Source organism: Fulvia fulva, chromosome 7, assembly GCF_020509005.1.
Source record: "Fulvia fulva chromosome 7, complete sequence".
Taxonomy (NCBI): Eukaryota; Fungi; Ascomycota; class Dothideomycetes; order Mycosphaerellales; family Mycosphaerellaceae; genus Fulvia; species Fulvia fulva.
The window spans coordinates 4,398,296-4,426,150 of record NC_063018.1 but is presented as its reverse complement, the minus strand read 5'-3'; the positions used below and the strand labels follow the sequence as shown (position 1 = coordinate 4,426,150).

At 54.2% G+C, this 27,855-nt stretch overlaps 15 protein-coding genes across 15 annotated transcripts; 7 read left to right on the top strand and 8 right to left on the bottom strand.

The window, feature by feature from the left end:
• Window positions 1-281: 281 nt before the first annotated feature.
• CLAFUR5_10722 (uncharacterized protein) lies at window positions 282-725 on the top strand (the record flags this gene model as incomplete). Its single annotated transcript, XM_047909870.1, has 1 exon — window positions 282-725. One exon carries the CDS (start codon window positions 282-284, stop codon window positions 723-725), a length of 444 nt encoding a protein of 147 aa, XP_047764553.1.
• A 392-nt stretch (window positions 726-1,117) lies between these two features.
• Window positions 1,118-2,918, bottom strand: CLAFUR5_10721 (Glucosidase 2 subunit beta; the record flags this gene model as incomplete). The annotated part of the gene is made up of 3 exons (XM_047909869.1): window positions 1,118-1,773; window positions 1,823-2,755; window positions 2,831-2,918. 3 exons carry the CDS (start codon window positions 2,916-2,918, stop codon window positions 1,118-1,120), a joined length of 1,677 nt encoding a protein of 558 aa, XP_047764556.1.
• A 637-nt stretch (window positions 2,919-3,555) lies between these two features.
• On the top strand, window positions 3,556-4,377 carry CLAFUR5_10720 (uncharacterized protein; the record flags this gene model as incomplete). The annotated part of the gene is made up of 1 exon (XM_047909868.1): window positions 3,556-4,377. The coding sequence occupies one exon, from the start codon at window positions 3,556-3,558 to the stop codon at window positions 4,375-4,377; it is 822 nt and encodes a 273-aa protein (XP_047764555.1).
• A 48-nt stretch (window positions 4,378-4,425) lies between these two features.
• On the top strand, window positions 4,426-5,811 carry CLAFUR5_10719 (uncharacterized protein; the record flags this gene model as incomplete). Its single annotated transcript, XM_047909867.1, has 1 exon — window positions 4,426-5,811. The coding sequence occupies one exon, from the start codon at window positions 4,426-4,428 to the stop codon at window positions 5,809-5,811; it is 1,386 nt and encodes a 461-aa protein (XP_047764108.1).
• Window positions 5,812-5,977: 166 nt separating this feature from the next.
• Window positions 5,978-6,374, bottom strand: CLAFUR5_10718 (Dolichol-phosphate mannosyltransferase subunit 3; the record flags this gene model as incomplete). Its single annotated transcript, XM_047909866.1, has 3 exons — window positions 5,978-6,139; window positions 6,196-6,264; window positions 6,327-6,374. 3 exons carry the CDS (start codon window positions 6,372-6,374, stop codon window positions 5,978-5,980), a joined length of 279 nt encoding a protein of 92 aa, XP_047764109.1.
• Window positions 6,375-6,614: 240 nt separating this feature from the next.
• Window positions 6,615-8,039, top strand: CLAFUR5_10717 (uncharacterized protein; the record flags this gene model as incomplete). Its single annotated transcript, XM_047909865.1, has 1 exon — window positions 6,615-8,039. The coding sequence occupies one exon, from the start codon at window positions 6,615-6,617 to the stop codon at window positions 8,037-8,039; it is 1,425 nt and encodes a 474-aa protein (XP_047764114.1).
• Window positions 8,040-8,046: 7 nt separating this feature from the next.
• CLAFUR5_10716 (Actin-like protein) lies at window positions 8,047-9,369 on the bottom strand (the record flags this gene model as incomplete). The annotated part of the gene is made up of 1 exon (XM_047909864.1): window positions 8,047-9,369. The coding sequence occupies one exon, from the start codon at window positions 9,367-9,369 to the stop codon at window positions 8,047-8,049; it is 1,323 nt and encodes a 440-aa protein (XP_047764115.1).
• A 168-nt stretch (window positions 9,370-9,537) lies between these two features.
• Window positions 9,538-10,587, top strand: CLAFUR5_10715 (uncharacterized protein; the record flags this gene model as incomplete). The annotated part of the gene is made up of 1 exon (XM_047909863.1): window positions 9,538-10,587. One exon carries the CDS (start codon window positions 9,538-9,540, stop codon window positions 10,585-10,587), a length of 1,050 nt encoding a protein of 349 aa, XP_047764116.1.
• Window positions 10,588-11,311: 724 nt separating this feature from the next.
• On the bottom strand, window positions 11,312-11,608 carry CLAFUR5_14672 (Ecp18; the record flags this gene model as incomplete). Its single annotated transcript, XM_047913820.1, has 2 exons — window positions 11,312-11,482; window positions 11,534-11,608. The coding sequence occupies 2 exons, from the start codon at window positions 11,606-11,608 to the stop codon at window positions 11,312-11,314; spliced, it is 246 nt and encodes an 81-aa protein (XP_047764161.1).
• Window positions 11,609-12,890: 1,282 nt separating this feature from the next.
• Window positions 12,891-13,771, bottom strand: CLAFUR5_10714 (uncharacterized protein; the record flags this gene model as incomplete). Its single annotated transcript, XM_047909862.1, has 4 exons — window positions 12,891-13,016; window positions 13,068-13,372; window positions 13,469-13,613; window positions 13,694-13,771. 4 exons carry the CDS (start codon window positions 13,769-13,771, stop codon window positions 12,891-12,893), a joined length of 654 nt encoding a protein of 217 aa, XP_047764117.1.
• Window positions 13,772-14,592: 821 nt separating this feature from the next.
• Window positions 14,593-17,037, bottom strand: CLAFUR5_10713 (DNA replication licensing factor mcm10; the record flags this gene model as incomplete). Its single annotated transcript, XM_047909861.1, has 1 exon — window positions 14,593-17,037. The coding sequence occupies one exon, from the start codon at window positions 17,035-17,037 to the stop codon at window positions 14,593-14,595; it is 2,445 nt and encodes an 814-aa protein (XP_047764110.1).
• A 269-nt stretch (window positions 17,038-17,306) lies between these two features.
• CLAFUR5_10712 (uncharacterized protein) lies at window positions 17,307-18,599 on the top strand (the record flags this gene model as incomplete). Its single annotated transcript, XM_047909860.1, has 1 exon — window positions 17,307-18,599. The coding sequence occupies one exon, from the start codon at window positions 17,307-17,309 to the stop codon at window positions 18,597-18,599; it is 1,293 nt and encodes a 430-aa protein (XP_047764111.1).
• Window positions 18,600-18,621: 22 nt separating this feature from the next.
• On the bottom strand, window positions 18,622-20,091 carry CLAFUR5_10711 (Nitrilotriacetate monooxygenase component A; the record flags this gene model as incomplete). Its single annotated transcript, XM_047909859.1, has 1 exon — window positions 18,622-20,091. One exon carries the CDS (start codon window positions 20,089-20,091, stop codon window positions 18,622-18,624), a length of 1,470 nt encoding a protein of 489 aa, XP_047764112.1.
• A 2,516-nt stretch (window positions 20,092-22,607) lies between these two features.
• On the bottom strand, window positions 22,608-25,238 carry CLAFUR5_10710 (Transcription factor IIIB subunit; the record flags this gene model as incomplete). The annotated part of the gene is made up of 1 exon (XM_047909858.1): window positions 22,608-25,238. The coding sequence occupies one exon, from the start codon at window positions 25,236-25,238 to the stop codon at window positions 22,608-22,610; it is 2,631 nt and encodes an 876-aa protein (XP_047764113.1).
• Window positions 25,239-26,370: 1,132 nt separating this feature from the next.
• On the top strand, window positions 26,371-27,663 carry CLAFUR5_10709 (Phospho-2-dehydro-3-deoxyheptonate aldolase; the record flags this gene model as incomplete). Its single annotated transcript, XM_047909857.1, has 3 exons — window positions 26,371-26,416; window positions 26,478-27,257; window positions 27,374-27,663. The coding sequence occupies 3 exons, from the start codon at window positions 26,371-26,373 to the stop codon at window positions 27,661-27,663; spliced, it is 1,116 nt and encodes a 371-aa protein (XP_047764593.1).
• Between the last annotated feature and the right edge of the window lie 192 nt (window positions 27,664-27,855).

Here is a 27,855-nt window from a genome sequence, read left to right as displayed (position 1 = left end):
ATGACCGGCCAGACCGCCGTTGCGATCTTGCAAAGCTCATCAATTCCCAATCGGGATATCCTGCACTCACCGTATGAGGAGTAGAAGATCTTCGTTGATTACACGCGGACTTTGCACTTCATCGAAGGAGGCACTGGGAGGACAGCGCAGAGGAGACGCCACGCCATGAGATCCCCATTGGACAAACTCTATAAGCAATCCATCACGATGAATGGCTCTCAGCATGAGTGCAGGGCAGGTCTTCTGGCCAACGCGATCATCGTTGCATTTTACAGTACGAGATGCGGCCAGAAGAGCCTCGCAATGGCAGTTCAATGAGGACTATCGCTGCTGTCCCGTTCGTCACTCCTCTGACTCGAATCCACGTCGCACACATATCGAACACTTCATTTGAGCAGAAAAAGAGGAAGCAAAACCTGGACGCAATGTGGCAATCCTCCTACGCCGCTCATGCGCTGCCACGCCAATCCTCAGCGACCAGAGCCAGTTCCATCCCATCCAAGTGCGCATCTATGCTTCGCAAGGCTGCTCAGAGCATCCCCGGCATGATCGTGTACCGCCAGCACGAGCTAGAGTGGACTGAAGCCGAATGGGCGGACCTCCTAGCTGACCAGCGGCTGACTTCCATCGTCTGCATGGCCGTGGAGACGTCGAGCACTGCGATCAATGACGGCAACATCCACAACTCGAACAAGCCCAAACAAGACACCCTCGAGGATGGCTGATGAAGACATAGCTAGATTATGCACCCCGTGGACGTCAGCCAGTCTAACGCACCGTCTGTCTCATGCGAGGTATGACTGTCCTGATGTACAACTTCTACGTAGACCGCTATCTATATCATCTGCACCAGTCTCTGCTTCTAGCAGGTAGTCGCATCCTGCAAGTCCTGGCAGCAATAACGTCGCGCTGCCACCGTTTCTGCCAACCCCATAGCCTCTTGGAGATACTCCCGGAAAGACGTCAGTATCTCGTAGGTTGAGAAATTTTTCCAGCACGCTTTCCTAGCAGCCGCAGCTGGACGACACCACAGCCACCACCGCAAGAATCGTGGACAGAAAGGCTCGGTCACGTAGTCTGCGCAGGCCAAACATCTGGCGATTGGGGATGCGCGTTTCTAGAGCTCGTCCTTGACCACCTGGCCGGTCTTAACCTTCTTCCTCTGCTCGCAGACGGCTGGTGTACCAACCTCCATGCGGTAGATGCACTTCTCCTCCTCCATGATCTTCCAGATTTCGTTTTCCTCAGCGCAGGCCAAGATGACAGTCGTCGCGCGGTTGGGTCCATTCCAGCAGTGCTGACCATTCTCATGCTTCATCGCATACCTCTCTCCACTGCCCAGGCCCTTTCCGTTCGCCGGAAGCTCCTCGTCGACAGTGATTCTCTCAGTCCGGACAAAGTTACCCATATTGGTATGCCCACCGCCCTTCTTTGGCTTCTGGTTCGTCTTGTCCAGGAAGCAGAGCTCGTAAGTATACTCGCCAGAGTCCTTCTCGACACATTGACCCTTGAGGGCGCGGAAGACGTCGTCGGGTCCAAAGTCTTTCTCGAGGTCCTCACGATGTTCCTGGATGTCCTTCTGTTGCTTCTCGAGGTCTTTCTTGGCTGAGTCAAGGCGGGAGCGGGCGTCTTTGACTTTCTGGGACTCGCCAACGCTGGCGCTACCGTTGTCTGCGAGGATACCGCCGTCAATGAGGCTTTGGCGGAGGTCGCGGAGCTTGTCGTCGACCCAGCTGCGGAGGGAAGGTGGAAGGTAGTTGACGAATGAGTACACTGTCCATTGTTAGCGCGTCATCTTGATGGAGCATATAAGCCAACGTACAAACTGCGGTCTCGTCCTCCATTTCTGCCTCGATGTACTCGCTCCAATTGAGACCGTTCTCCTCATCAGTCTTGGTAATCTCATCCAGATCGCGTGCAGCTGCAGCATTTGTGTCCGATCCAGTAGGATTGCTGGCGATGTAGTCTTCCCATGCCTTTACAGCCCGCTTGACTCCCTCATCGTTGAAGTTTGGGTTGTACTCCTCGTGGAATGTCTTCAAGATCTGCTCCAACTGCTGCAGCCTCTCATTCTTCATCGTCAAATCAGATCTTGTCGAGATCAAGTGCTTCCTCAGCTCCTCCATTCTGTGCTTGCCCAGCTCCACCAATTGACTCAGCTTTCCGCCAGGACCACCAGAACTGGTCACAACCTTGCCAGCTTCCTTCTTCTGGATCTCGGACAACTCCTTTTCCATCTGCTTGACCTTGATCTCCCCTCCTTCGATCTCGGTGCCGAGTGTCTGTAGTCTGTCTTTCACAGATTGCCTCAGCCGAGCAGCCTCCTTGACAAGCTCATTGCGCTTCTTAAGTGCATTGGTCGCCGCTTTCTGTCGGACTTCGTGGTGTTTCCGCCATTCCTTGCCAATCTCGTCACATTTGTTCTTACACTTCCCACCTACACTTTGGAACTCTTCGCTTCCATCACAGCACAGCTCGTAGTCGCAAATGCCATCGTTGACATTGGTAAAGGGCACATAGCTGGGAATGTGTCCCTTGTTCTGGCAATAGAAGCCTGGCAGTGCTGGCTGGCCGGTACCATTCGTTGCGAGTGTATGGGGTGAGAGGTCGGAGAGGTGTGCACAAGCGGCAGTGCCTGGTTCGTCTGAGCCATCTGGACAGTCGCAGTAGTCGTCGTTTACGCGTGACGCAGGTATCTTGACGGAGGGGTTCGATATACACGTGAAGCTGGAAGTGTCTTCATAGAACTTGGCGACTTTCTCACAAGGTCAGCATAGGAGCAGCGACTGTAGAGAGCTGTTCAGGAATGCCTGTAGCTTGGGAAACGTACATTCTGGCCCAACTCCTCGAGGAGAGGATGCTGCCGCTGCTGTAGCCGCATACTGAGCAGCTACCAGCGCCGCTACTACACGTTTCATCGTTGCCAGGGATCATATAAACACAATGTCGAAGTGAAGATGGTTTGCTGGCGTTAAAGTGCAATGGATAGCTGTTCTCCCACATGCAGATCGCCAAGCAGGGATCAGGGTCGCTGTGGAGAAAGATCTCGACCGCAGCTGCCACTTCCACTTCGGTTCCATCAACACTTGAACAGCTTCATCCACATCAAAACCCATTGACTCAGGCTTGTCACGCTCGCATCAATGCCGTCTGTCGGCTGATTGCCACGAGTGGCTGAATGTGTCAGTTGAGAACGATGCAATAGAGCAGCTGCTGTTCATATCGACCATACATAGGACCTTCCACAACCAAACCCATCACTACTGCCTCATGTATGGCTCATGCAAGTCGAGCAATGGACGGCAAGCCCGCCAGGCGACTTCAAAGTAAGGTAGGTATCTTCTCTGCTCACGTACACTCGCCGACAGAACTTAATATCTCCTCCATGTACATCACCTAACCCAGCAGCACTCCTGAGCCTTTTCGCCTTACCCATATAAGTATCATCACTTATTGCGCATCGTTGTCTTGCGATGTGCATTGGAATCATCGAGAGCCTCGTTGCCGGATCCTCTACAAGCTCTTGGTGCTGCCCTTGAAGCTCTTCTGGAAGCTATGGCGCCGAAACCACAAGGAGAGAAAGATGCAGCCACAGGTTCGTCGTCTGATGCCAGTTCAGCAGCCGCCTGTGGTCATGTACCAGCAGGCTCCGATGGCTCCGATTACGCTGCAAGTACAGCAAATGCCACAGATGATGTCAATGCCCATCGCTCAGCCGGTGCCCTCTCAATTGCGAACGGTGGAGCTCGTACCACAAATGGCGCCCAGAGTAGTCAACCCGTCCTCGCCACCACCGGAGTACATCACGAGTCCCACCATGCAGCCATCCAGGAAGGCCAGGCATCAAGCCAAGCTGGTGCTAGCGGGACCGACCAAGAAGCAGATCAGTCTGGACAGACAGCGAGAAGCATACGTCAGAAAGACGCAAGCGAAGGCGATGAAGAGGAAGTCATGAGTGCTGGCTTTTGCGGTGTGACTCCGAGAAACACCTGGTGGTCGAGCGAAGAAGAATGGCGCCAGCGGAGTCGTTCTTCTGGAGACAATGAGGAGGAAGGTGAGGCAGCGTGCAAAGTCAACAGTTCAGTCAGCCGGCCGGTGACTTACTACACCAGTAACTACTACCGGGAGCCCAAAGAGCTATCATCGGTTTACGGAAGTGCTTCAGCTTCGGGCGGGCCATCAAAGCAGAAGAAATCTGCTCACTTTGACGACGCACACCTCGAGACTGAGCCAAAAGTACGGCGCTGGCAAACTGACAGCTTACCATCAGCCCGCGAGAGTGTTGCGAGGAACAAGCGACGACTGACTGCGCCGCCAAAGACTGTGCCGCGAGCATATAGCGGTAGTGAAGATGATCTATTCGTAACGTCAGCTTAGGAGCCAGCCTACGATGTTGATGATCCCAAGAATGGCACTGTGTCGAGCATGGCGGCAACTTGGGGAGATAACGATGATGCCGATGACGAAGGTCGTTCTGTATCATGTGCCTCGCAGGCCTCTTCCATCTACTCGGCACATGACAGCAATCGCAAGACCGAACAGTTCGAGTTGAATGACAATTATGCCCAGGAGATGGGCTCCATACCTTCTGCGGCTCAGCGAGTTTCTGCCTGGCTGCCCTGGGAGTATGAGGTTTCCGAACAAGTTTTGCTCGCCGAAGAAGAGGCTTGTTCGCAGCGGAAAGCATTCTACCAGACCTCTTCGGACTCGTTCAACGATGCGAAACGCCGTTCTTCCGACACCCCTACTCGTGCGTGGCCACAGTACGTGACTGATGGCATCCGTCGATCGAACTCCATGACAGCATTCTGTCGTATCAGAGGACACCTGAAGGCGCCCGCCTTCGTCCAGAAAGCGCCACCAGCCAGTCCAGCATTGACTGCATGCACCGTCCACGTCTTCGAACCACCGAGGCTCGACACTGTATACGAGGACGCTACGAACTTACTTACCAGTCACGTACCCAGGCAGACTGCTCAGACCATACAGTCGGACTATGGCATGTATCAGATACTTTGGGAGGAACCCTCGATGTATTGGGCGGAGAGTCCAGAGCAAGAGTCTCCGCACGCCGGCGAAGAGAATAGACATGCCCCACCAAGCCCAAGGATGGAGAGGGTGAAGATAAAGCTTGCAGCGTGGCGCAAAAGGTCACTGGCGCACCTTAATGACGACCACGAAAGACAGCATAGATGGTTGCCACTGTTGGATACCAACGAGCGTCGACGACGCGGACGCTCGTCAGACCCCGAACCAGGCTCCGGTGATGATGGCCCCGTCGCGCCACCCAACACTGCACGGGACAGTCTGCTGTCATCCGCAAAGCCTTCACTCCCACACAGTCCCGCAAATGAGACAGCAGACGACGACTCGTCAGAAGGCTCACCTCTCCTTCTTGATGTCAATGGTATTCTAGGCAGACCGCACACAGCACAACCAACGAGAAGCTCAACACCACGCAACGACTTCCACGCCTTGCCTCGACGCAGCAGCCTCCCACCCTCACCGAGCATTCCTCGACAGCTGTCCGAGTTAGCAACAGGCGACTTACGCTTCCGCTCGCATCGCGACTCGGTCGAAATTACGCATGGTCATCTCATGAGACATCAGATCGAAGGAGGCCATATGAACCAGCACTTGATGAACTCGCAGGATTCGTTCGTGTTGACGAAATCGAAGTTGAAGACGAGGGATGCTGCGCATAGAGAATCGTACCTAGGACCAAGTGTATATCGTGTCAGCGTGGGAGGGTTGAGTCCTATTCTTGATTCGAGCCCGCCGAGGTCGGGGGAATGGGAGAGGTATGAGTAGACTTTTTCAGGGCAGTACCTAGCCATGTCCATAGCCGTAGTCATGTGAATGCCACCCTATTGATACAGTATCTTGTCCCCTCCCTGGCCCTCCCTTTCCGATGTCCAGTTGTTTTCCCTGTACGCCTCGCTCCCAACCCAACCAAACTCATGTATAAACCCCCTCCTCAGTCCACAGAAACCCCCTTCTTCTTCAAATCCGTCCGCGCTTGCTCAATCTGCTTCATCAATTCATCGTGTGCTTGAGGGACGTCGTTGAACGTCAATACGCCGTAGCCGAGTGTGCCTAGAAGGTATGCGCCGAAGGAGACGAGGGCCCAGAATGGGAGCTGTTGCGAACGTAGTGAGCACGACGAGGCAACAGGAGAGGGGGAGGTGCACTTACGACTGGTATTATCTCGTTCTGGAATACGTCGGGGATCGGGAGGAAGCCGAGGAAGAAGATGCTGTAGAGCTGCAGGGGGGAGAGGGTCAGTTTGGTGGTGGAGATGGGTGGGAGGGCAGGGGGAGGGTTACGGCTGTGGCGAGGAGGCCTAGGGAGATTTGTTGTTGGGCGCGTGTCATTTTGGCGGGCGTTGGTTGCAAGGAGTGACTGCGGTGGTGTTGGAATTGTATGGCTTTAATTTGTCGCGACTTCACTTTCTTGGGAGACGTGGTAGCTTCGACAGGGTCAATGGGTGATGGATGATGAATGACTAAGCGTTTTGTCCTACTTCCACTACTTCGACTTCACGTTTGACTTCATGTGAAGTGCATTGACATGTTCTGAGAAACCAAGTGGTTGAACAGAACACGTTCGCAACAATGTCTTCTCCCGACCTCGATGCCGTCGAACAAGCCCTCGGAGCCCTCACCATTAACACCTCCGACTCAACCGCCATCGCCACACTAGCACAAGCAAGCAAAGAACACCCAGCAGTCCGCACCCGCCTAGCCTCTCCAGAAGCCATAAAATCCCTCGTCGAAACCATAGAAAGCAGTCTCACCATCTCCCCCTCCACAGTCCAAGCCGCTCTCCGCTGCCTCGGAAACGCCTGCATCGACAACAACGATGCCAGAGGCGTCATCACTGGTCTAGGCTTCACCTCCATATCCCAATGCCTCGCAACAGGCAATGATCAAACCCAACTCCTAGCTACCAAAGTGCTGTACAACATCTGCAACGACTACGAGCCCGCGCAGCAACAAGTCTACAAAGAGAAACTCGATGCAGAACTAGTACGGTACTGCAGTTCGAAATTCGCCCTCGAGGAGTCTGAGCACAATGCTTGCGCTATCGATGTGCTGTTCTGGGCTACGGGCCATAAGGCCACTGTGGAGCCGACGTTGGGGGAACCATTACCGGCGGATTTGCTGGTTAGGATTTTGTTACTGCCGCAGCTCTACGGGAAGGATCCGCAGCTCTACGGGAAGGATCCGAAGGGTTTAGATGTGGAGAAGTTTGGCTCGGTTGCTAATGTCACTTTGGTGTTTCTGCAAGACACTACTGTGCAGAAGCAACTTATTGAGGGAAAGAAGGTAAATGGGATTTGGAACATTCTGGAAATTGCGGATGCGAAGGCTAGTATGTTGAAGAAGAGTGAGAGGGAGGAGGATAAGGAGGATTTGAAAGCGTTGCAGCCGTTGAGTAATAGTTTGGTGTGGTGTCTCTCGGACGTGGCTGCGAATGAGGAGTTCACGAAGTTCTACCCGCTTGATGGGTCGGATATGAAGTTCTTCCTGGACTATATTATGGCTGTGATGACAGCGGAGGGTGGTGTGGCGATGGTCGGCGATGAGTTGGTCAAGATGAACATGACGAGTACGCTGGTGACCGCGGCTTGTCAGGTCATTGGTAACGCACTCTGGGCATTGCCGCTGGAGAGCTACGAGTATCTGGTGACCGAGGAAAATCTCCACGACTTCGTCTTCGCCATCGTATGGAACCGAGACCTCTTCAGCGTCGATAAGGATCTGCTGCACTCCGCTGCTGGGCTACTGACCCAGCTGACTCGTCCTTCTGTGACGGCGCGAGAGCGCATTGGCAAACATCCGGCATCGATGCAAGTGTTGGAGCGCTTGTGTAGGCATGATATGCCCGAGATCAAGCAAGACGGCTTGAAGTTGCTCAAGGCTTTGGGTAAAGAATGCCCGACTATCCAGGAAAAGTTCAAGGACCTGGCAGTGGAGGTCATGAAGTCGCTCCAGGAAGGCAGGGATACTGAGACGGCTGAGGCAGCACCGAGCTGAACGACTTTCATCTTGCGACCTTGCCTGCGAACTTTCGTCTTGTCCACAGATCGCCATGCTCAAAGTATTCCCCTTTCGTCACCATCATCGATCTCAGCAGATCTTCGTTCTGCGCGATCCGTGCGCCACCGAGCCATGCATTCTTCAGCGGATCGTCAGCGCGAGTCACGCGCACGAGATAGCTATCATCGATCTTGCTTCGAATATCAGCTTCGAGGCGCTCGACGAAACCTGGAAGTTTGCTAGTTCCGCCAACCACCAGGATATTCGCCAGAAACGACTGCCAGAGACCTTGTGGGAGGGCGTTCAAGCTCTGCATGATAGCCCCGGCGATGCCCTCTTGCTGCATCCCAATGTCGCTGGGTGTGAAGATTACCTCTGGCACTGTGAACCTTTCATTCCCAACTGGCAGAACCATCTCGCTTGCACCGCCGATTCCCAGGCGTCGCATCTTTGCGCCTTTGCTGGGATCGTGCGGTCGTGCGAAACCTCGCTTTAGCTGTTCGTAATCTGGGAGCACATAGTCGACGACAATGCTTGCGTCAACCTCTCTCGGATCCTTCTGTCCTCCTTTCCATACCCGCTCCAAGCTTCGGGCAAAATCACTCGAATCACTGGACACGTAGCATACATCCTCCTTGATTTCCTGACAGATCCACTCCTCGCGATGCATATCCATTGTCCGACTCAGCTGGTCCTTTAGATGGTTCGTTAGAAGTTTGCCACCAACCTCCAACCTCCTACACGCCGGGTGGATCGGCCGTCCATGAAATAGTGGCGTGATCATAGTGTGTGAATGTCCAGCATCCACAACCATCATACTCTCCGCCGCCTTCCCATCCTCTCCATGTGAGTACGCATTCAATCCCGCCCCGACACCCCTCCACAAACCCGCAAACTCAAACTCCTCAAACACAATCTCATCTGCATTCCTCTGCAGCGCTCCCGGCGCACTTGACGCTTCCGTTAGTATTAGGTTATTTTCATGGGGAGAGCATTGTAGCGGACTTCGTTTGTCGAATATCGTGCGCTCCCAGACGGCTTTCTCGCCTTCCCAGTTCACTATGTAGCCCTTCTCGACGGGCCGGCGGATCTGTAGTTCGCCAAAGTCGCCGCAGGTGTCGAGATCGGCGCCCACATAAGTCAATTTGTCGCGCTGGGAGCGAGATATGCAGTTGGGGATCAGGTGGCAGTCCTCAACAGATGGGGCAGTTCCGGGAGTGCTGAAGCCGGCTTTTATGGTGTGGGCGCCATTGTCGAAGATCAGTGTCCTGGACCCCAAGCTGTTTGATGAAGGTGTTGTTGTGGCTGTCGTTTTTGATTTGGCCATGGTTGGATGAAAAGAGGATGTTGTTTGAGGTTAGAGAAGGTAGACAGGATAGTTCTATACGCAGAGGTGCGGCCGAAGCGGGATTGGTGCCGCATCCCACTTTCATGTGTCATTTCTGAGAGACTGTATATCGTTCAACTGTACATCAACATCATACTGCCGGCCAAAATGGCGCCTCAAAGCGCAGAAGACGTCAAAGTTTTGAACAATCTCATCGCTTCAACGCTTGCGCTTGTCAAGCAGTTCCGTCCGTCCATCTCCACCGCATCGACTACGCCCGCAATCGACAACCCTCCAAACCCGCTCCGAGTCCTTCGCGATTCAGCCTCGCTCCTAAAGGCCCACACAACGAAGGTCTCCCTCCTCGCGATCAACAAACCCTTCACGCCCTCAGCGATCACCAAAGTCCTCCGCGACCTGACCTCGACATGTCTCCCCGCCATGATGAGCGCGGTGCAAATCTGCACGCAAGAGAAAGCCTCCTACAGCACGCTGGTCGAGAAGGAAGTTCAAGCGCGAGTAAGCAGAGTCTTCCGCGAGATGGAGAATCTCCTGAATGAACTACAATCCATCGCGAATGGCGGGAGTGCACCGGCCAGGCGCGACAGTCTTAGTTCAACGGGTGTCGTATGGGAATCATGCGATGCGCTGATAGAGCTGGAGAAGATGGGCCTTGCGGGACTCGCGGTGAAGAAAGCGGAGCAGTATCGCGATGCGGTCAAGGACGCGATTGAGGAGCTGCAAGAGTGGAAAGAAGGCGAAGACCTGGAACATGAGGGTGTTGATGAACTGCTAGATGGAGACGATGAAGGCATTGACGGTGATGCGGATCTCATGGAAGATATCTTCAACGCCGCGAACAGTCTGCCGAAGGATCGGCCTGAACTGAAAGAGTTGGTCGAGCAAGCGGAAGGGAAGCTGAAGAAGATTGTGCTGTTGTTCAATGCGTTGATCAGGAGAAGACTAAAGCCTTTCGAGGACGGTGAGAAAGGCAAGGTGAAGGCGCTGGATGCTGTCGTGGAGATGCTGAGAAGCGTGCAGAAAGATGTGGATGATCTGGCGAATTGCTTCTATGAGCTGAATGAGGAGGATGTGAAAGTGGCGTTGGAGACTTGCGTTGGACATGCGAAGGAGGCGTGTAAGATTGCTAAGTTGAAGGACGGGAAGGAGGACGAGTTCACGACCTGGAGTCAGAAGTGGGAGGAGGCAATTGGGTGAATTTCTTTGCATGACTTGGCGTAGCGTTCGATCGCAGCCTTCATTCGAATCACTCGCACTGGTCCTCCACGAGCGTCCTGACTGGCAGTGTTCAAGCATATATCCCTGCTGCCATCGCCTGGCCTGGAATACGGACTTCTCGCATGACGGCCACGTTCGCATAACTCTCATGCCGTCCGCCAAATCTCCCACGCACTCCCACCTCAACACACCACGCCCGGAGCTAGTTGTTGGCCCCGGCAGATATCTCCCAGCTGCGTAGGCACCCTGATACAAGGTCAGCCAGCAATGTCCGCTGGCGTCACAGCCTCCACAGCCACAGCAAAAAGTTAACTCGTTCGCGCGGGGACACTGAGCCTGAGTAACGGTCAGCATATGGCATTTCATGAGCATACAGAGGGGAACCTGCCATGGCGGTGATAGCGAAGCTGAAGAGAGCTGTAAGAGCGATAGAGAACTGCATCATGTGGGTGAAAGTTGTGTTGTAGCGGTGATCTGGTCGTACGTTTTCTGGAAGAGGAATTCGCAATGCGCAAATATACTCGAGTGTATACAACAGTCTTGGCTACCGCTCGTAACCGCCTACACGAACCAACGAATGAGAAGTGGCTTGAAGTGAGACATCGGCACAATCCCTCAGATATCGGCCTGATGACCCCTTCAACGCGTCTGGCAAAAATCCACGCCGTCCACCGGATCCCCAACGTACTCATCAACTGCCACCTCAGCACTGCACCCCCTCAAAAGGTGGCTGGCCGTCGCAAACATTTCCCAACCTGGGATCCGCCTTGATACAAGGGCAGCCGGCGTCCGGGCTTCCAGCCGGGCAGTTTCCATTGGCGTTACAGCCTCCACAGGAACAGCATAGTCTGGCTTCGTTTGGTGCACATACTGGCTACATCATCGTCAGCGCAACCATACAACAAAGAAGTCGACGTAGACGTACCTTTCCGTCATGAATGTCTGCCATGGCTGTGATAGCGAGGCTGAAGAGGGTCGTCAGGAGGATTGAAAATTGCATGTTTTGGCTTGAAGGGATGTTGTGGCGATGGTTGTCTTTTGGTTTCTGTGTTTTCTGGAAGAGGATCGAAGATATACTGTCGAAGTTACATGGTCGCCTTGGCCTCCCGCTCAGATACGCGTACACGAACCAACGAGAAATAGCTTGGAAGTGAGACATCGGCATTCCTTTGCAAACTCGTCGACAGAATCTAGTTCGCGTTAAACCAGCATCTTTAGCCTTACTATACCTGTTCGAGGTGTAAGTCCATGTCCGTGCGAACCCCATATGCCTGTCGTTGACGTATTAGATAAGGATGGAGCTGGCAGCGGACAAGCTGACTTTGGAGTAACTCTGACCGAGAGAAGGTGCAAAGGGTCATCTGATCCCTTGGAAAACCGTGTCTGTTCGAACAACAACATTGGCATTGCGCTTGTTTTATACCTAGCTACCCGGGCTTTTGCCCCGAAACATTCCTATTTGCCCGATATCCCTACCTTCGCTTCCGCGGGCTCCCGTACTGTTACAAGTCGTGTCCTAGTCGGTCGTCGTCGTCGGTCGTCGTCGTATCGCGAAGCCGTACGTTCGTTTCTTCGAAGAATTTAGAATCTAATATTTTGAGATTATATTGAATAGATATACCGTAGATTCGAAGGCCGTAAAACGGCAAAGTCGTAGACCGACAGTCTTCGTTTTACGAAGACTTTATAGAACGAAGTTCTTATAGAATTCGACATACGTCGATATCGATATTTATCGCTATTGTTTTTGTTCTCTATATTTTACCTACCCAGACTTACGAGATGACTAAGACTTAGGCCCTGTTTAGCTCTAGATACTATATATTCTACCGGATCTTCGCAATCCCTACTAGACACTACGCGCTTCTCTTATATTACCCGTTTTGTTGTACTGTGACCAGCCTCGCGCTAAAGCGCGAAGTCTTGAGACGCTATTCCGAATCGAGAGAGTGCTATCCGTTAGTCTGTTCCGCGTCGCAACGTCACGCTGTGGCACCATAATCCGGTTGTACGAATCCTGCCTGACCTGTCAAGAGGCTATCGGGGTGGTCTAGTGCACTTACTCCGATCTATGTATCTCTGCTGGACACAAAGAAGACGAGCCAAGCTGAACTTGCCCAACAATAACTTACTTTCTGCTACTAGCGAATGACTGTCCGTCGCTGCCCAGACACACGGATGGACTACTGCACAACGCGCGAGCGAAGCAGGTTGTGTTTTGACATGATTGTGTCCCTCAAAAGTTCGCCAGCCGCCACGACGTGGTATGTCGCCCGCATACCTCAGTATTTCCGAATAGGGAGCTTGCCCTTACCCTCCTCGCCACTGTTGATCTTGTACGCGACATCCTCTTTTTCTGTGCCGATCTGCCTCTTCCCTTCACGCTCCCCATTTTCCATTGTGTCTCCCTACATCAAAACCAACCCCACAACCCCCAACCCCACAAGCACGCCATGAACCATGAATCCATTCCCACTCGCTCCCCCCGTACTCTCAGGCGCCGCCGTCTCCGCCGCCGTAGCCGTGGCCGTTGTGCTCGCCGTATCGGTCGCGGTGGCGGTAGCAGTCTCCGTAACACTCGCAGTCTGCGTAGCAGTAGCAGTACCCGTAACACTCGTAAGACTAACACTAGCGCAACTCGCACTACTCGTAGTCCCCGTCTCAACCGCCTGACAAATTTTCGGGTCCAGAGTCGCGGGGGTATAATCTTCGCCTTTAGCGCTGAGGGCGGCGGCGCAGAGGTTGTTGGTTGAGGTTTCGATTCCTGCCGAGCGTCAGCGAGGGTCAGCGTAAGGGACTGGGAAAGGAGCAAGAAGAGGGAGGTGATGGAATGGGTAGGAAGAGAGGAGGGCAGACGTACTCTTCAACTCCTCAACAGAACAGCCCGCTTCACACAGACACGGAATAGCCACTTTAATGAAATCTGCCGCTCCGGTCGTGCACGCGCAGTGAGCGTCTGTGGCTGCGCAGGTTGTGGAGGCGAGGGCTTTTGCGAAGCATTGGACCTTCAGACGTGAACGACAGTCAGCGTGGTGATGCGAATGGGTGGCATCGAAGTGTCGGATGGGTGCTAGACATGACGTACTGCGCATTTCGGTAAGTCCTGGACCTGGGCTGAGGCGAGGGTCGCGATGGATAAGGCGAGGGCGAGGGTGGACTTCATGGTGAAGGAATGTGATGCGCAGAAGATATCAAGATAATGGATGTGTCGTTACTCCAGTATTCAGCAATGCGCGTCGTGATGAAAGGAGCGTGCAGTCTGTCAGTATCGTCGTCGACGGAATCCGCAGTGCGATTGTGCTAAGGGGCAGCAAAATGAGGTCGAACACAATAGCTGCCCCTCGTCGTGGCTCCAGGGCAATACCTTTTCGACTCAAGGTGTCCCAGGTCTGACTCTCCCCGAAACGGAGCATGGCAGCTTACTCAAGTTTTGTGCAGCAGGGTATCAGAGAAGTTAATCTTATCTCTTGGGTCGAGTCGGTTGAATGGAATGTTCTTATAGATTGAGAGAGCTTCCTCGGAACAGAAGGTCGAAGATGGTAGGATACAATGGTGTTTAGAGTGGATAAGATGGCGATGCGTGTCGAGGTATGGAGTCGGGGTTCTGTATACCGAGTCGCGTGGCTTGGGAAAGTACCGTGGGCAATGTATCAGCCTTTCCGCATCCTGGGATACCCTGTATCCGCGACTTCTCAGACCAACCATTTGCTGACTCCTGCTGCGCTTGACCAATCGGATCCGACGAAGGGTCGATAAACGCAACGACAAGCTCATACTGTAGGCAGAATGCCCGCGAGGATCCTAGTGCTTCGGAGTACTGTAGTTCTATAGACCCTCGCACCGCTCCCCCTGGGTGCTGTCCAAAAGAAACGCTACCGGGTAGCCACAGTCATAACATCGTATATTCATCGCGCTATGCATGGCCTTTGCAAGTCTGCTTACCCTACAACACACGCAGTCCTGCGTTATGAGCCTGTGGCCTCGTTATACAATATCCAAATCATCATCATCATCCTCCACCCCAACCCCAGCACCAGGTAAACTATCCCGTCCCGGCGTCCTAATCCCCTTCTCCTCTAACAAATACCTCGCCTTCTTCTTGATCGGACTCGACGACCCAGCGCTTCTGAGACTACTATTCTGCGACCTCGGTCGTACCAGATCAGGCCGTGTATTCTCAATGGAGAGCTTCGTCTGACCACGCTCAGGACTGCCGAGTCGACTCTCCTTCGGCTGGATGAGGCCAGCCTTCTTCGCGCCGCCCCAGCCCATGGGTGTAGAGGACTTGCTGCCGCTGCTGTTGTTCGCCATGGAGATAGCTCCGAGGCCGAAGTGCTTCTTGCGGTCTTTGGGTGGGGACATGTGGACGTCTGTAGACTTCTTTCCCAGCAGGCCGAGTTCTGAGGCGGAGGGTTTGGCGAAAAGTTCCTTTCGGGCTTCTTCTGAGGCTGTGGCCTTGTGTGATGTCGTCGATGTGATAGTGGTGGTTGTGGTATGCTTCGGTCGAAGATACTCTGCTCCGGGTCCGCTGCCCATCTCACCTAGCTTCTTCGCTAGGTCACGCTCCTTCTGTGCATTCGCGAGGCGTTTGCGTGAAGCCTCTTCTTGAGTCATATTGTGCAAAGCATCCATGTCTTCAGAGTCAAGAAGACTCGCGGCACTCTTACCATTTCCGGCGACGTGGTAGAGCTGACCATATTCGCGATGGTGCTGGCCACCAATCTTCTTCTTGCGCAATTCAGCATCCTTCGCGACCTTACTCTTAATCCGGTCTTGGGGATTGCCTGTACCGCGGAACATTGTGTTAACCGTCATGTTGCCTTTGCGTGCCTTCTCAATCTGGAGGTTGAGGTGAAACTCGCACGCTTCAGTCTTGCGCTTGTCGATCCACTCTGTACACTTCTGCCCGTCCCTCTTGGTAGCACTACAGTAGCCAAGATCGCGCGCGAGACCAACCTCCATCACCGCATCTTCGCTGCTCCCAAGTTTCAGAGAGAACTTGCCATCGTGCTGGTTGCCTTTGGGTGGAAGAATAGCGGGATTCATGATAGCAAGCAGTGTGCCTGGTGTGAGCTTCCAGAACTGGTTGAACGCTGTGCCGAAGAGAAAGCAGTCAATCTCCCACTTCAAATCACACAGCTTTAGCACCATGAACTTGTTGCGAGGCGTATCGTAGTCCTCTTTCGACTTATCTGCACTCTTATGGGATTGTTGCTGATCGAGCGGACTGGACTTCGAGGCGAGGACGGCAAACAGAATGTAGTCTGTCTCGCAATCTGGAGGCTCGTATTCCGGCGATTTCACTTCTTTCAGCAACCGCGGCAGGGTGTATATTTCTTTACCCTCCATCTCCCGTGCCACAACAGAGTGCTGAATGTGGCGCTTCTTCAGGTGAACTTTCGAGAAGGGGTCGTAGCCAGCATCATCGTCGACATCCTCGACGTATGGAGATTTGTCACTGTCATTGCCAGCATGTCCTGTACCCGAATCTTGACCGTACGCTCCCGGGTTGATCGGTTTCGGCCGTGCTCGAGGCTGCTGATCCTCTCGTGGAGTTCGTGCTGAGTCCGATCGACGGATACCTGAGGTCGCTGGCTCTCGCCCGCGCGCCTGTCCGGCTGACAAAGGCCTCTCTGCAGTATCTAGGGTCCGCGCCGTTCGAGGATTTGGTGTTTGTTGTGTCCTTACGGTATCATCCTGCCTGTGGGCGAATCCAGAGCTTCGCACCTTCTCAATGCGTTCTTGCTTTGCCTTCTTCTCATCCGACTCAGTCTTGCTCTGAGCCAATCGCTGGCTGAAGCTCGAGACTTTGGGGATATCGTCCTTGATCGCGGATTGCAGCGACTGGTGTGACCTCGAACGTTTGATCTGGTTTCCATGGCTTGATCTCTTGAGTGACACGGCTTCTGCCCGACGAACTGCTGGCAGACCCAATCGCTGCCGTGCTGGTGATAGTTGTTCCTGCGGCTCCCTGACGTTCCTCACCGGCGAAAGGGGCACTTCTACAGCAGCTTTGTACAGTCTCGTGGGCGATATGTTGCGCGTCCTCGGGGAAGATGATCTGACACTGTCCTGTCTGCTCTCTCGTCCACTACTCGCGCCGTCTCCACTCGACCTCTGCTTCGCTTGCAGCTTCTTCAGCTTCAGCTTAGCCTGTATTGCCTGCAGCTGCAGTTGCAGCGTCTCCTCGTCCTCGTCTCCATCCTCGTCGTCCATATCTGCCAACTCGTCAAGAGCTCTCGTACTGCGCAAAGGTTTCGAGGGACTCGGCGACGGGCTCCTGTCACCTGCGCGACTTTGGCGATCCTGCCATCTCTTCCTACCGCTCGGCGAGGAGAGCAAAGCCTGGAAAGGTGATTTGGGCGGCCATTGGGTCGTGTTCTTGTCGGGAGACAATTTGGAGCGCGGCGACTCTCGGACGACTACCATTGTGGCAGTGGCAGACGATACACTCGAGGGCGCATGTTGTGTTGATGTTGTCGCAGGAGTGTTTGTCTGTGTCACGTAAAGCAGCCAGGACCATGGTTCCAGAGTTGAAGCTTCCAAGAACTGGACTTCGTGTCGTGGACGTGATCAAGTCGCGTCACATTGCTGAGCCATTACTTCACCACCCAACATCGACAATTTGTTTTCTGCACATCTTGGACTGTTGGATGTCGCGTTGTTTGATCTTGCGACTTGGATGAAGATCATACACCATGGCAAAAACACGATCGAAACCTGCAGCTGCGACGAAGAAAGATGAACGCGGGTCCACCAAGCCAACGACAAAGAGAATAGATGCGAGTGTCCCCAACCCTCCACACGTCTTCGTGCTGCCAAAGGAAACGTCGTCGGAAGCACGAATCGTGACGATACCAGATCCTGCAACAGACATTCCGAGTCGGTATCTGGTATGTCCAAACAAGGGATTCTACGAGTTCACAAAAGTTGGAGCGCCGAAGAGGGAGCAAAGAAGTTGGCTGCTGGCGCCAGATCGGAATCAGGATGGGACAGAACAGGCTCAGGAAGACGGCAAGGACGCAGGATACGTTCTTCAGGCACCGAATATGCTCGTTGCGACGCCCGTCGACCCTCTATGCATGCTCCTTCCCTCCCTGGCTGGCGATGTCGAAAGCCTTGGACAAGAGTATCTGGCACCGTCAGACTACCTAGCAAAGCTCACAGAGCACTCAAAACAGCTGGCACACATCATACATCCTAATCAACCCGGACCGCTCGAAAAGATCATGGAGTCACGAATGGAAGCAGTATGTGACTACATGGACGTGGGCGATGAGAAGATGTATGCCTTGTCGCTCCCCAAGCTGGTCAAAGAGCTGGTCTCGAAGGCGAGAAAAATGACCCAAAAGGGCCTGCCCGCCAGCATGGAGGACAAGTTCGTCAAGCGAGCTCTGGACGTGCCGGTGCTGAGCATAAAGCGGGAGGAGAGCAGTATCAGCATTGCTGCGGACGATGCTACGCCTGGTGCTGAGAGCGAGTCTGCTTCTGAAGCGCAGTCGCAGGCAACGGACGCTTCAGTGACCACAGTCACATCTGTCTCGACTGCTGCCACATCTGTCGCACTGCCAGAAGACACGACTTTACCACCAAGCCAAGCTGTCGAGCTCCTGCGACTTCGTGTGGCACTCGACTTCATGCTTGCATCTTACGTGGCACCGGCAATCCGCAGCAAGATACAACCTCTCCTCAAAGACGAGACCGTCACATCAATCGATTTCTCGCCGCTAGACAAACACCTCGAACACGTCGCTTCCCTCAAAAAGCAAGCCCAAGCCCTGCGCTCATTAAGCGACAACATCTCCCACAAACGAAGTGCCGTGGACGACGAAGAAGCTCTCGACAAAGCAGAGGCCAAAAAGCGCAAAAAGGAGGAAGAAGACGCCCGCAAGAAGAATACCAGCCACGGTGTCAAGCAGCTAGCCAAGGTGAACACGACCGGCATGAAGAAGATGAGTAGCTTCTTTACCAAGGCAGCAGCGAAGAAATGAGACATACTTTCAGAAGCTGTCGTCATCCTTGATACCTGACATTCTGGAATACTGGCGTGCTTTGACCACTCATCGACTGGCTGACATACCGATATGGCTCCTCCTTGGCGCTGTTCACGCCATTCACGCCGTTCGTCCCATCCGTAGCAGGCGCATCCGGGAAGAATCGATTCTTCGGCCGTGGCAATCCAAGATGCTCCCTCAACGTCGAGCCCTCATACTCCTTCCTGAACAAACCTCGTTCTTGCAACACCGGCACAAGTCTCTTCGCAATATCATCAAGCCCCTGCGGCAGATACGGCATCGTACACGTAAACCCATCACACCCCTCCTCCCTCAACCACACCTCCATCTCATCCGCAATACTGTCCGGGCTCCCCACAAACGCCAAACCAGAATACCCACCATACCTCTGCGCCAGCTGCCGCACCGTCAACCCTTCCTCCTCCGCTAGATTGATGACTCCCTGCCTCGCTGTATGACTCGCATTCGTCTCCGGCATGACCTTTGGAAGCGGCGCATCAGGCTCGAATTGGCTCGCGTCGCAGCCCAGGGCGATGGAAAGACTGGCAATAGCGCTGTCGTAGTGCACCTTACTATCCAGCAACAACCTCTTCTCCTGCGCGTCCTCGGCCGAATCACCTACGATTATCATCGCCGCGGGCAAGATCTTGAGATGTTCTCTCTTCCGCCCTGCCTTCTCCACGCGAGATTTGATATCTGCATACAGCTCTTTCGCACCCTTCAAATCCTTCGGCGAACAGAACACCAACTCCGCCGTTTCAGCAGCCAGTTGTCGTCCCGGCTCACTCTGACCCGCTTGCACAATAACCGGCCAGCCCTGAATAGGGCGAGCAATATTCAAAGGCCCCCGCACCGAGAGATCGTCGCCTTTGTGATTGAGGACGTGCATCTTCTCTGGGTCCAGGTACATTCCTGATTCTACATCCCTCGGAAACGCATCATCCGCAAAAGAATCCCACAACCCCGTCACCACATCATAAAACTCCCTCGCGCGCTTATACCGATCCGTATGCTGCATGTGCTCCTCGAAGCCAAAATTCTTGGAAGACTCCGGATTCCCCGTCGTCACAATATTCCACGCCGCCCTGCCCCCGGATAAATGATCCAGACTCGCAAAGCGCCGCGCGATATGGTAGGGTTCGTCGTATGTTGTTGAGGCTGTGGCGGCGAGGCCGATATGGGTGGTGTGTTGGGAGAGGGCCGAGAGGAGGGTGAAGGGTTCGAAGGAGGTGGTGGTGTGGGAGCGTTGCAGGGCGGCGGTGGGCATGTTTAGGACGGCGAGGTGGTCGGCCATGAAGAAGGCGTCGAATTTGGCGGCTTCGAGGGTCTGGATGTAGGTTTTGAGGTGGGAGAGGTTGAAGTTTGCGTCGGGGGCGGCGCCGGGATATCGCCATGCGCCAGTGTGTAGCGATACTGGGCGCATGAAGGCTGTGAGGTGTAGTTGTTTGTGAGGGTGGTCGTTCGCCATGGTGGGCTGTTGTGTGGGTACTGGCTGGATCGAGTCGTAGCTGAATCGAGTGGTAGGCCAAGACGAGACAGGAAGTAGAGTACAATGAGAGCAGAGCAGAACAGAGCTGTGATGATTGACCTACAATGTTTACATGCCCTCTTATGGCGATAGCGGTATACCAGCACCCACGGACATAAGCAATGGGCATTAGAATCGCTCAGAGTGAGCTTGCAGCTCCTCTGGCGAATGATGTGAGACCGGCAGCCCAGCGGTGCAAGCACGACATCGGCATTGCGGTTGTGCGGTTCGGTCGTGTTGTGGAAGTGCCGTGGATGGATTGTAATCAGATCTTATTATGTTACGAACAGTGCATACGGAGGCTGTTCGTGAGGCTTCAAAGCCTTTGAGGTGTTGCCGGCGTGGTGGGTGTCGTCCTTATTGTCTGCAGGGAAGTGCTTGGATGCGAGGTGAGGTTGTTGGTCCAAAGGCTGTGTTTGGAGATGTGATTGGTGGTGGTATATCACACGCTAGCTTATGGCTTTGGCGGTGCCAGCGGTGCCTGATCTAAACAGGACGAAGGAGCTCTTTCTTCCGGACTTCTCTGTAGAATCAACGCATGTCACATTTCCCACCTCCGGGACGCAGACTTTGCTGGAACTCTGTCTACGATCTCATGGTGGCGTGATTGGGAGCTGATGTCTGTCCTGGCAGGGATCTCAAGATGGTCCAGAGAAAATAGCAGCACACGGCGATGTCAAACTTGAGGTTGCCAGAGATGTGGAAGACGAACCCGTCCAGCTATTGGTGTCATCTGCAGTCCTTAGTATGGCATCGCGGTCCTTCGCCGCTCTACTCGGCCCTCGTTTCTTGGAAGGAGAGCAAGACCGCAGCCCCGCCCACCCGGCCACTGTCAGACTCCCAGATGATGCATCACTCGCAATGTCCGATATGTGCAATCTTCTGCACTTGAAACACCCTCCCGCGCTCCAGACTTGCGGACCAGAGCGCATTCTTGCTCTCGCGGTTGTTATTGACAAGTATTGCTGTGTGGACTCGCTACGGCTCGCCTCTCAGGGACTGCTACATGATGCTCCAGCAGACGCAAAGGGCCAAAAAGACGCGGCGTACACCATCCACATCGCTACAGCGGCGTATCTGCTTGATCAACAACGTGCTTTTGATATTGCAACACGGCTGATGCTTGAGCACAGCACAACGCAGTTCTCAGACTTGAGAAAGACGATCGGTGGCAAGCTGTCCCCCTTCAACGCGCGCTGTAAGTATCAGCGTAGAAGGATGAAGTGCCCGTGTCGCCATCCTAGCAGTCTCTACAGTGTTCCTCGAGGGACGACGAAGCTTACTCTTCGAACGACTGGGCTATGACCTGAATGCGAGCACTGTGAGCAACATGTGGTGTTATGCATGTCAACAATCCGACATGAGCCAGACCTTGACGGAGCACATCATTGACGGATTCAACAACGGAAGTACCTGGCCTCCGCCCTTCTTGGCACGAGGCATAACCATTCGCGACGCCATCGGGTATCTGGACCTGTTTGAGCCATTCGAGTACATCGCGGATGGCTGTGCCCTGCCAGGGCAATGCGAATCGTACGCGAACCAGATGTTGGCGACAATAAAACGAGTGATAAAAACCTCATGCAGGGGATTGTGTCTTCGGTGCGTCAAGGAGGACTGTGTGGAGCTGCATGCTTCGGACGTTCCCAGAAACCCTTGGGCAGAGCAGAACGATGGCCCATTATGCAGGCAGGCCACGCATCAAATAGGACCAAGGCTACGCGTGCGTTAGAACGAGAGCACTTGACTCATAGAGATCGATCGGACCCCAGCAGGGCTTTCTCGAAGCTCCGCTCTCGAGTCTGAGGCCGTAACGCCGACCCATCGATCCAGTCTCGCTTTGTCTTAGTCCATCTGAGAAGCGTCTCGGCATCACCCAGGCCCCAATCTCTCTCCTGACGGTCCTGGAGCCTGGTTCGATAGTCTAGGAACGACGATAGCTGGCAGATAGCCAGGACCAACAGCCATGGCAAGCAAACATGGCTCAATGATCGATGCGGACTCCTTCAACCAACCACGTCCCTGCAGAGCGTGCTTGTCAACATACCATGTGCCGTACATACCAGCAAGTCGGTCATCGAGGTCGGCAGCGAGACTCAGATACACAAGACTACACCACGCCCAGACCGCCAAAGAGCGGCAGCTGAGTATGCGAGACGCAAATTCCGTCGACCTCTCGCAGAACATGGGCGACTGTTAGACTGGAGGTAAAAGGAAATGGCGATAGTGCTGCTCACCGTCTACCGTATGCGGATTTTGAAGCCGCAAGAGCCTCAGACTTGAGCACAATCGTACACTTTCCTTGGGAGGTCACTATGTAGCATGTAGCCAATGGCCATCGTTGCAAGTGGACTATCTACAAGACACAAGCTTCTGTCGTTGTTCAAGAGTTGATCGGAACTGGATCGTATTGCGCACAGCGCGCAGCATGCATCTTGCCCGACCACACGGACAGGCTATACCTCCTCCTGGTCGCCGTAGTCATCTTCGTTATAATCATAAGGCTGTGGACTCCCGTCGTCACTCCCATTGTCGAATTGAAGGGCACCAAACTCGTCGGTGGCCTTGTTGAAGTCGGCTGCCTCTTCTTCCTCGTCTTCTCTCGGCGGATCTTCGCCAAAGACAGCCCACGGATCATTCTCTGCAGCCGGCTCTTGTTGATCACCAGCTTGGGCACTTGCACTGCTGCGGCGGCGACGAGCTGGAGCGCCACGATCATCAGGTTCTGAAGGCCCTGGAGATTCGCTACCATTTCGGCTTTGCTCTCTGCTTGGTGTGCCACTGTCGTCTGGGCTTGAGCTGCTGGCTCTCGAAGGCGTCTCTCTACCATAGATACGTTGCAGCGCGCTGAAGTCGACGTGGGCAGACTTCTGTGGGGCACGCTTCTCCAACATAGCTCGAGCAGCATCGGCTGGGGTCTCAATGGGTGTGTTGCTCTCCGTCAAGACCGAACCGTCGCCCATCTTGCTACGCTTCTTCTTGATCTTGTCGCCTTTCTTGCTCTTTCTGCCAGGTTTATTGCCACCGTTGGCCTTTTGGGTTTTGGCAAGCAAGTCTCTCTCAGCTTGTTTCCGCAGCCAGTCCTCGTTGTGCGCCACCCAGATTTGCTCCTTGATTCTGACCTCGTCTGCATCGAGCAAGCAGTTGCCGACCTCGGGGTCGTTTGCGAACTCCTTCTCAAGCTCTTCCGCAGTAAGGATCTCACCGGGACTCCACTCAGGAGCTTCTCCCCACCAATTCTGACCGCGTGCTTCTCTGCGCGCTTTGATCTTGTCGGTGTCAATCTTCTGCTGTTTCTCAGCCAGCAATCGAGCTCGTTCGGCTTCTTCGGCTATCCGCTTCTCTCTTTCCTCATCCTCTCGCACCTTCTCGACCTCGCTCATGGACTCCTGGACCTCGCCGTTCTTCAATGCCTGCTCAATCTGCAGTTCGAGGTAGTCTTCGGCGTCCAGTTCCTCGCGAGAGATATCAATTGGCGGGGGCTCAACCTTTTTGGGCCGACCTCGACCACGTTTCGGCGGCGGCGCTGGCTCTTCTTCTTCTACTACTACGACGACAGCTGGGGCGTCCACGGGGACAGGCAACGCAGGGATTGCATAGCCATCGGCATCGATGCGCAACGGCGGCTGTACTTCACCAGGTGGTAAGCCCGGTGCTGTCTGCTGCTCTGAACCGGTGCGCTGTCGCTTGTTCTGGTCATTAGGTGTATCGTCATGCTCGGGAGACTTTCTCTTGTTCGATTCTTGTGTCGCGGGAGGTGTCAACTGCGGGATGGGCGGGCCTAGACTCCATTCCGCTGTTGTACTTTGAGCTTGAGTTTCTTGTGTAGCTGGCGGTGTCATCTGGGGTGCTACCATTTGTGCGACCGGAGCCTGTTGTTGAGCTGAAGGAGGCGCATCGGGCGCTGGTGTTCCAGGGACGAGCGATGATAGGCGAGACGAGGCATCGGTCGCGCCATCTTGTATATCGATAGGCTGAGACTCGCGGCCTTCAGATCGTCGAGCGACACTCATGCGAACGTGCTCCTCTCGTTTGGCTCGTCTCCGGGCCATGATCTTGTCCTTGCGTTCATCGAGGTACACGGAAGGTGGATCGTGCTGGTGCTTGATCTTCAAGGCAACATTGCGAAAATCGGTGACGTTGAGGCCAGCACTCTTCGTCCGTCGAAACTCTTCGACTCGCTTCGCGATGGTGATGTCGGCAACCTTTGAGACATACACGACTTCTCGAACGCTGCGTTGAAAGTTGTTCATGCGAGCAGCGAGGATGATGCAAGCTCCGCACAGTCCAGCCGGGTGTCTACCAGACACAATCCAGTCACGGTTCATACGCTTGATGATGCGCAGAGCATCTTGGCTGACATCCTTGGTCTTGTCTCCAAACTGCAGCTTCTGGCAGTACTTGAAGATGAGCGGCTCCAGCTCGACGAGGTTCTGGTTACCGACGCTCTCGTTGTTGAGGTATAGCTCCTTGCACAGGTCCTTGTACACTTCACCCAGCCTGAAGACGTTGATCTTCAGGTACTCGGCAATGTCCATCAGTAGAACATTGTTCTCTTTCTGTCGGCGGCAAGCGGCGTATAGACATGCTGCAACGACTTCATCTGTCCTGCGACCAGCGGAGAAGTTGATGCCCGCGGCCATGATCCAAATAGACTCGGCTTGAGTCTTCACGTTGGACTCCACACCCAGCTTGGGACAAATCGCTTCCAAGGCCTTCTTTCCTGCCTGTTGAGCATCTGCCATACTATTACGCTCGCCACCACCAATCTTGCGAAAGGTAGCCGAGTTCAGAGTCCTTGCGTGGCGAGAGTTGTCGTTGACGGTGCCACCCTGAACAGTTGCGCGCCCGCCAGCATTTTCCTCGAAGGTGACTTCTGCAACGATGTTGGATTCGCCCACCTGTTGATAACATTGCTTGCACACAATCAGGCCGTCGGTCTCTTCGAGCTCGGTGCTTTTACAATTTGGACATTCATTCTTGGCTGCTGCAGCGGGCTTCTTCGGCGGCCCACGTCTCTTTGGCGGTCCGCCTTTCAAACTGGCAAGTCTACCGGGTGGTCGACGAGATGGCACTGTCGGCGCCATGTTGCATGTGCTGTAGATTGGTGTCTTTCATGTGTGATTCTGCTGCGGATATAGTTCCTGTATGGATATCCAATCGCCAGTGCTATATTGTGGTGCTCACCCGACCGCCACAGGTGAAGTACTCCAACGACAGTGTGTTGTGTGGCCAGCGTATGTCGATATGGTGTCGATATAGCCAGCGAGTGGAGCCTGGCTGGTAGCGACTGTGGTATGTGATCGCAGTGTGTGTCGAATGAAATGAATGAGTCAAGAATTTCTGGCCGCGTGAGGACGAGGTGGGGTCACAATAATGGCAAGGCGGGGTGGCCGATGGAAGGTGCGACAAAGCTTAGAATAGTTCTATTCCGGCTTCGAGTCCACCGTGACTCTGTTCAAAATAATCAAGCATATCAGGTACTGCACACTCCTCTCAAGCGATGGTGAAGTTCGATACAGCGAGATGCCTTGCATTGAGTGGTCGCGTGGTCGCGCGATGAGCCTCCACGTGCTCGTTTGTGCTTGTTGGCAGTTTGTGGCAACTGCAATACTATCGCTGAAATTCTTCGCATTGTTCTTTTGTTCGATGTACGCAGGAGACCAGCTTTCTGCTGCATCGATCTTGAGCTGCGAGTGCTCATATCTGACACTCTGCGTTTGCCGGCATGGTGTCAATATCGTGGCGTGACCAGTTCCGGAACCGCTTGCTTGCTGCATCGAGAATCATCGCATCAGGCCGAGGCCGCTAGTCAAATAGTGTTAGACACGATATCTTCACTCTTTCACACTGCAGATCGTGGATGACCTACTATCGATAGCACGGTGGATACATACGTCCCACGTGAATGAGGATTTGGCCGTCATCCGTCATATTAGGACCGAGGCCGATCCTTGCCTTGCTACAGGTGGCATAACTTGGCTTCAAAGGAATTCGAGAGCGGTGACTATTATCGTGAAACTCTGCAGTGACTCCTCTACCTCTTACATCCCGACATCTTCCTTCGTTTCCTCGATCCTCCCACAGAGCTATTGGCAGCATCTTCGACGCACATTCAAACCAGCCGTCAGCACACTGCTTACCAGCGTCACACCACGCACTTTTCGCGCCACAGATCAACCTTGAAAGCTGCCCTCACAGCAGAACACACTCACCACCATGGCAGTCGACGCAGAAGCACAACACTACACCGATGACGTCCGCGGTATGCACATGAACAGACAAGACATGCATCGTGTCCACAATGCTAACACCACTCCCACCAGTCCTTGGCTACGACCCTCTGATCCCACCACAACTCCTCTTCTCCGAGCTCCCAGCACCCGAAAAGTCCCTCCAGACAGTCCGCAAAGGCCGCGCCGAAGCCATCGAGATCATCAAGCAACGCGATGACCGTCTCTGCGTCATGGTCGGACCATGCTCCCTCCACGACCCCCAAGCAGCCGTCGAGTACTGCACCCGCCTTGTCGAACTGGCCGACAAGCTCAAAGATGACCTCTGCATCATTATGCGCGCCTACCTCGAGAAGCCACGCACGACTGTTGGCTGGAAGGGCCTGATCAACGATCCTGACATCGACGAAAGCTACCAGATCAACAAGGGGTTGAGAGTGAGCAGGAAGTTGTTTTTGGACTTGACTGCGCAAGGCATGCCGATTGCTAGCGAGATGCTGGATACCATCAGTCCTCAGTTCCTCGCGGATCTGATTTCGATGGGAGCCATTGGTGCGAGGACGACTGAGAGCCAGCTTCACAGAGAGCTGGCATCCGGTCTGTCCTTCCCAATGGGCTTCAAGAACGGCACAGATGGTGGTCTGACAGTCGCTGTGGATGCCATTGGCGCTGCAGCTGCGAAGCATCACTTCATGGGTGTGACCAAGCAGGGTCTCGCAGCTATCACGAAGACTGCTGGCAACCCAGACTGCTTCGTCATTCTGCGTGGTGGTACAAAGGGCACAAACTACGATGCGGAGAGCGTCAAGGCAGCTCGTGAGGCATTGAAGAAGAAAAACTTGCCAGAGGTCATGATGATTGATTGCTCGCATGGTAAGTCTACGTCTAGAGTGACGGGAGCGTCTTGCTGTGACCCCGTCCAGCTGGCAGCTTTCCGATCACGGATCTGCGTCAGTCCACTCCATGAGCAAAGCGCTAACATTTGGCAGGCAACTCCCTCAAGAACCACCGCAACCAGCCGAAGGTCGCAGAGACCATCGCCGAGCAGCTTCGCGCGGGTGAGACCGGCATCGTCGCTGTTATGATTGAGTCGCACTTGAAGGAGGGCAACCAGAAGGTCCCAGCAACCGGCGGCCTGGCCGCTCTCGAGAAGGGTGTCTCCATCACCGATGCATGTATTGATTGGGACACCACCATCTCGACGCTTGAGAACCTCGCCGATGCGGTCAGGCAACGACGCTCGAAGAAGTCGGCGAACGGCGTCAATGGCTCTCACTAGAGATGTGTGCCCATCGCCGTCGTCGGAGGACTTGAGGCGCGGTTGCCGTATACCATAGAAGTCGCATACCGTTCCAGTCCACGTCAGCGTGCCCGCTTGGTAGACCTCGCGCTCAAAAAGCTCATGATGTATCCTCTTGGCCCAATGCTCTTAGCCCATCTCTTCCCAAACTCTCCCTCACCGCCCTCTCCC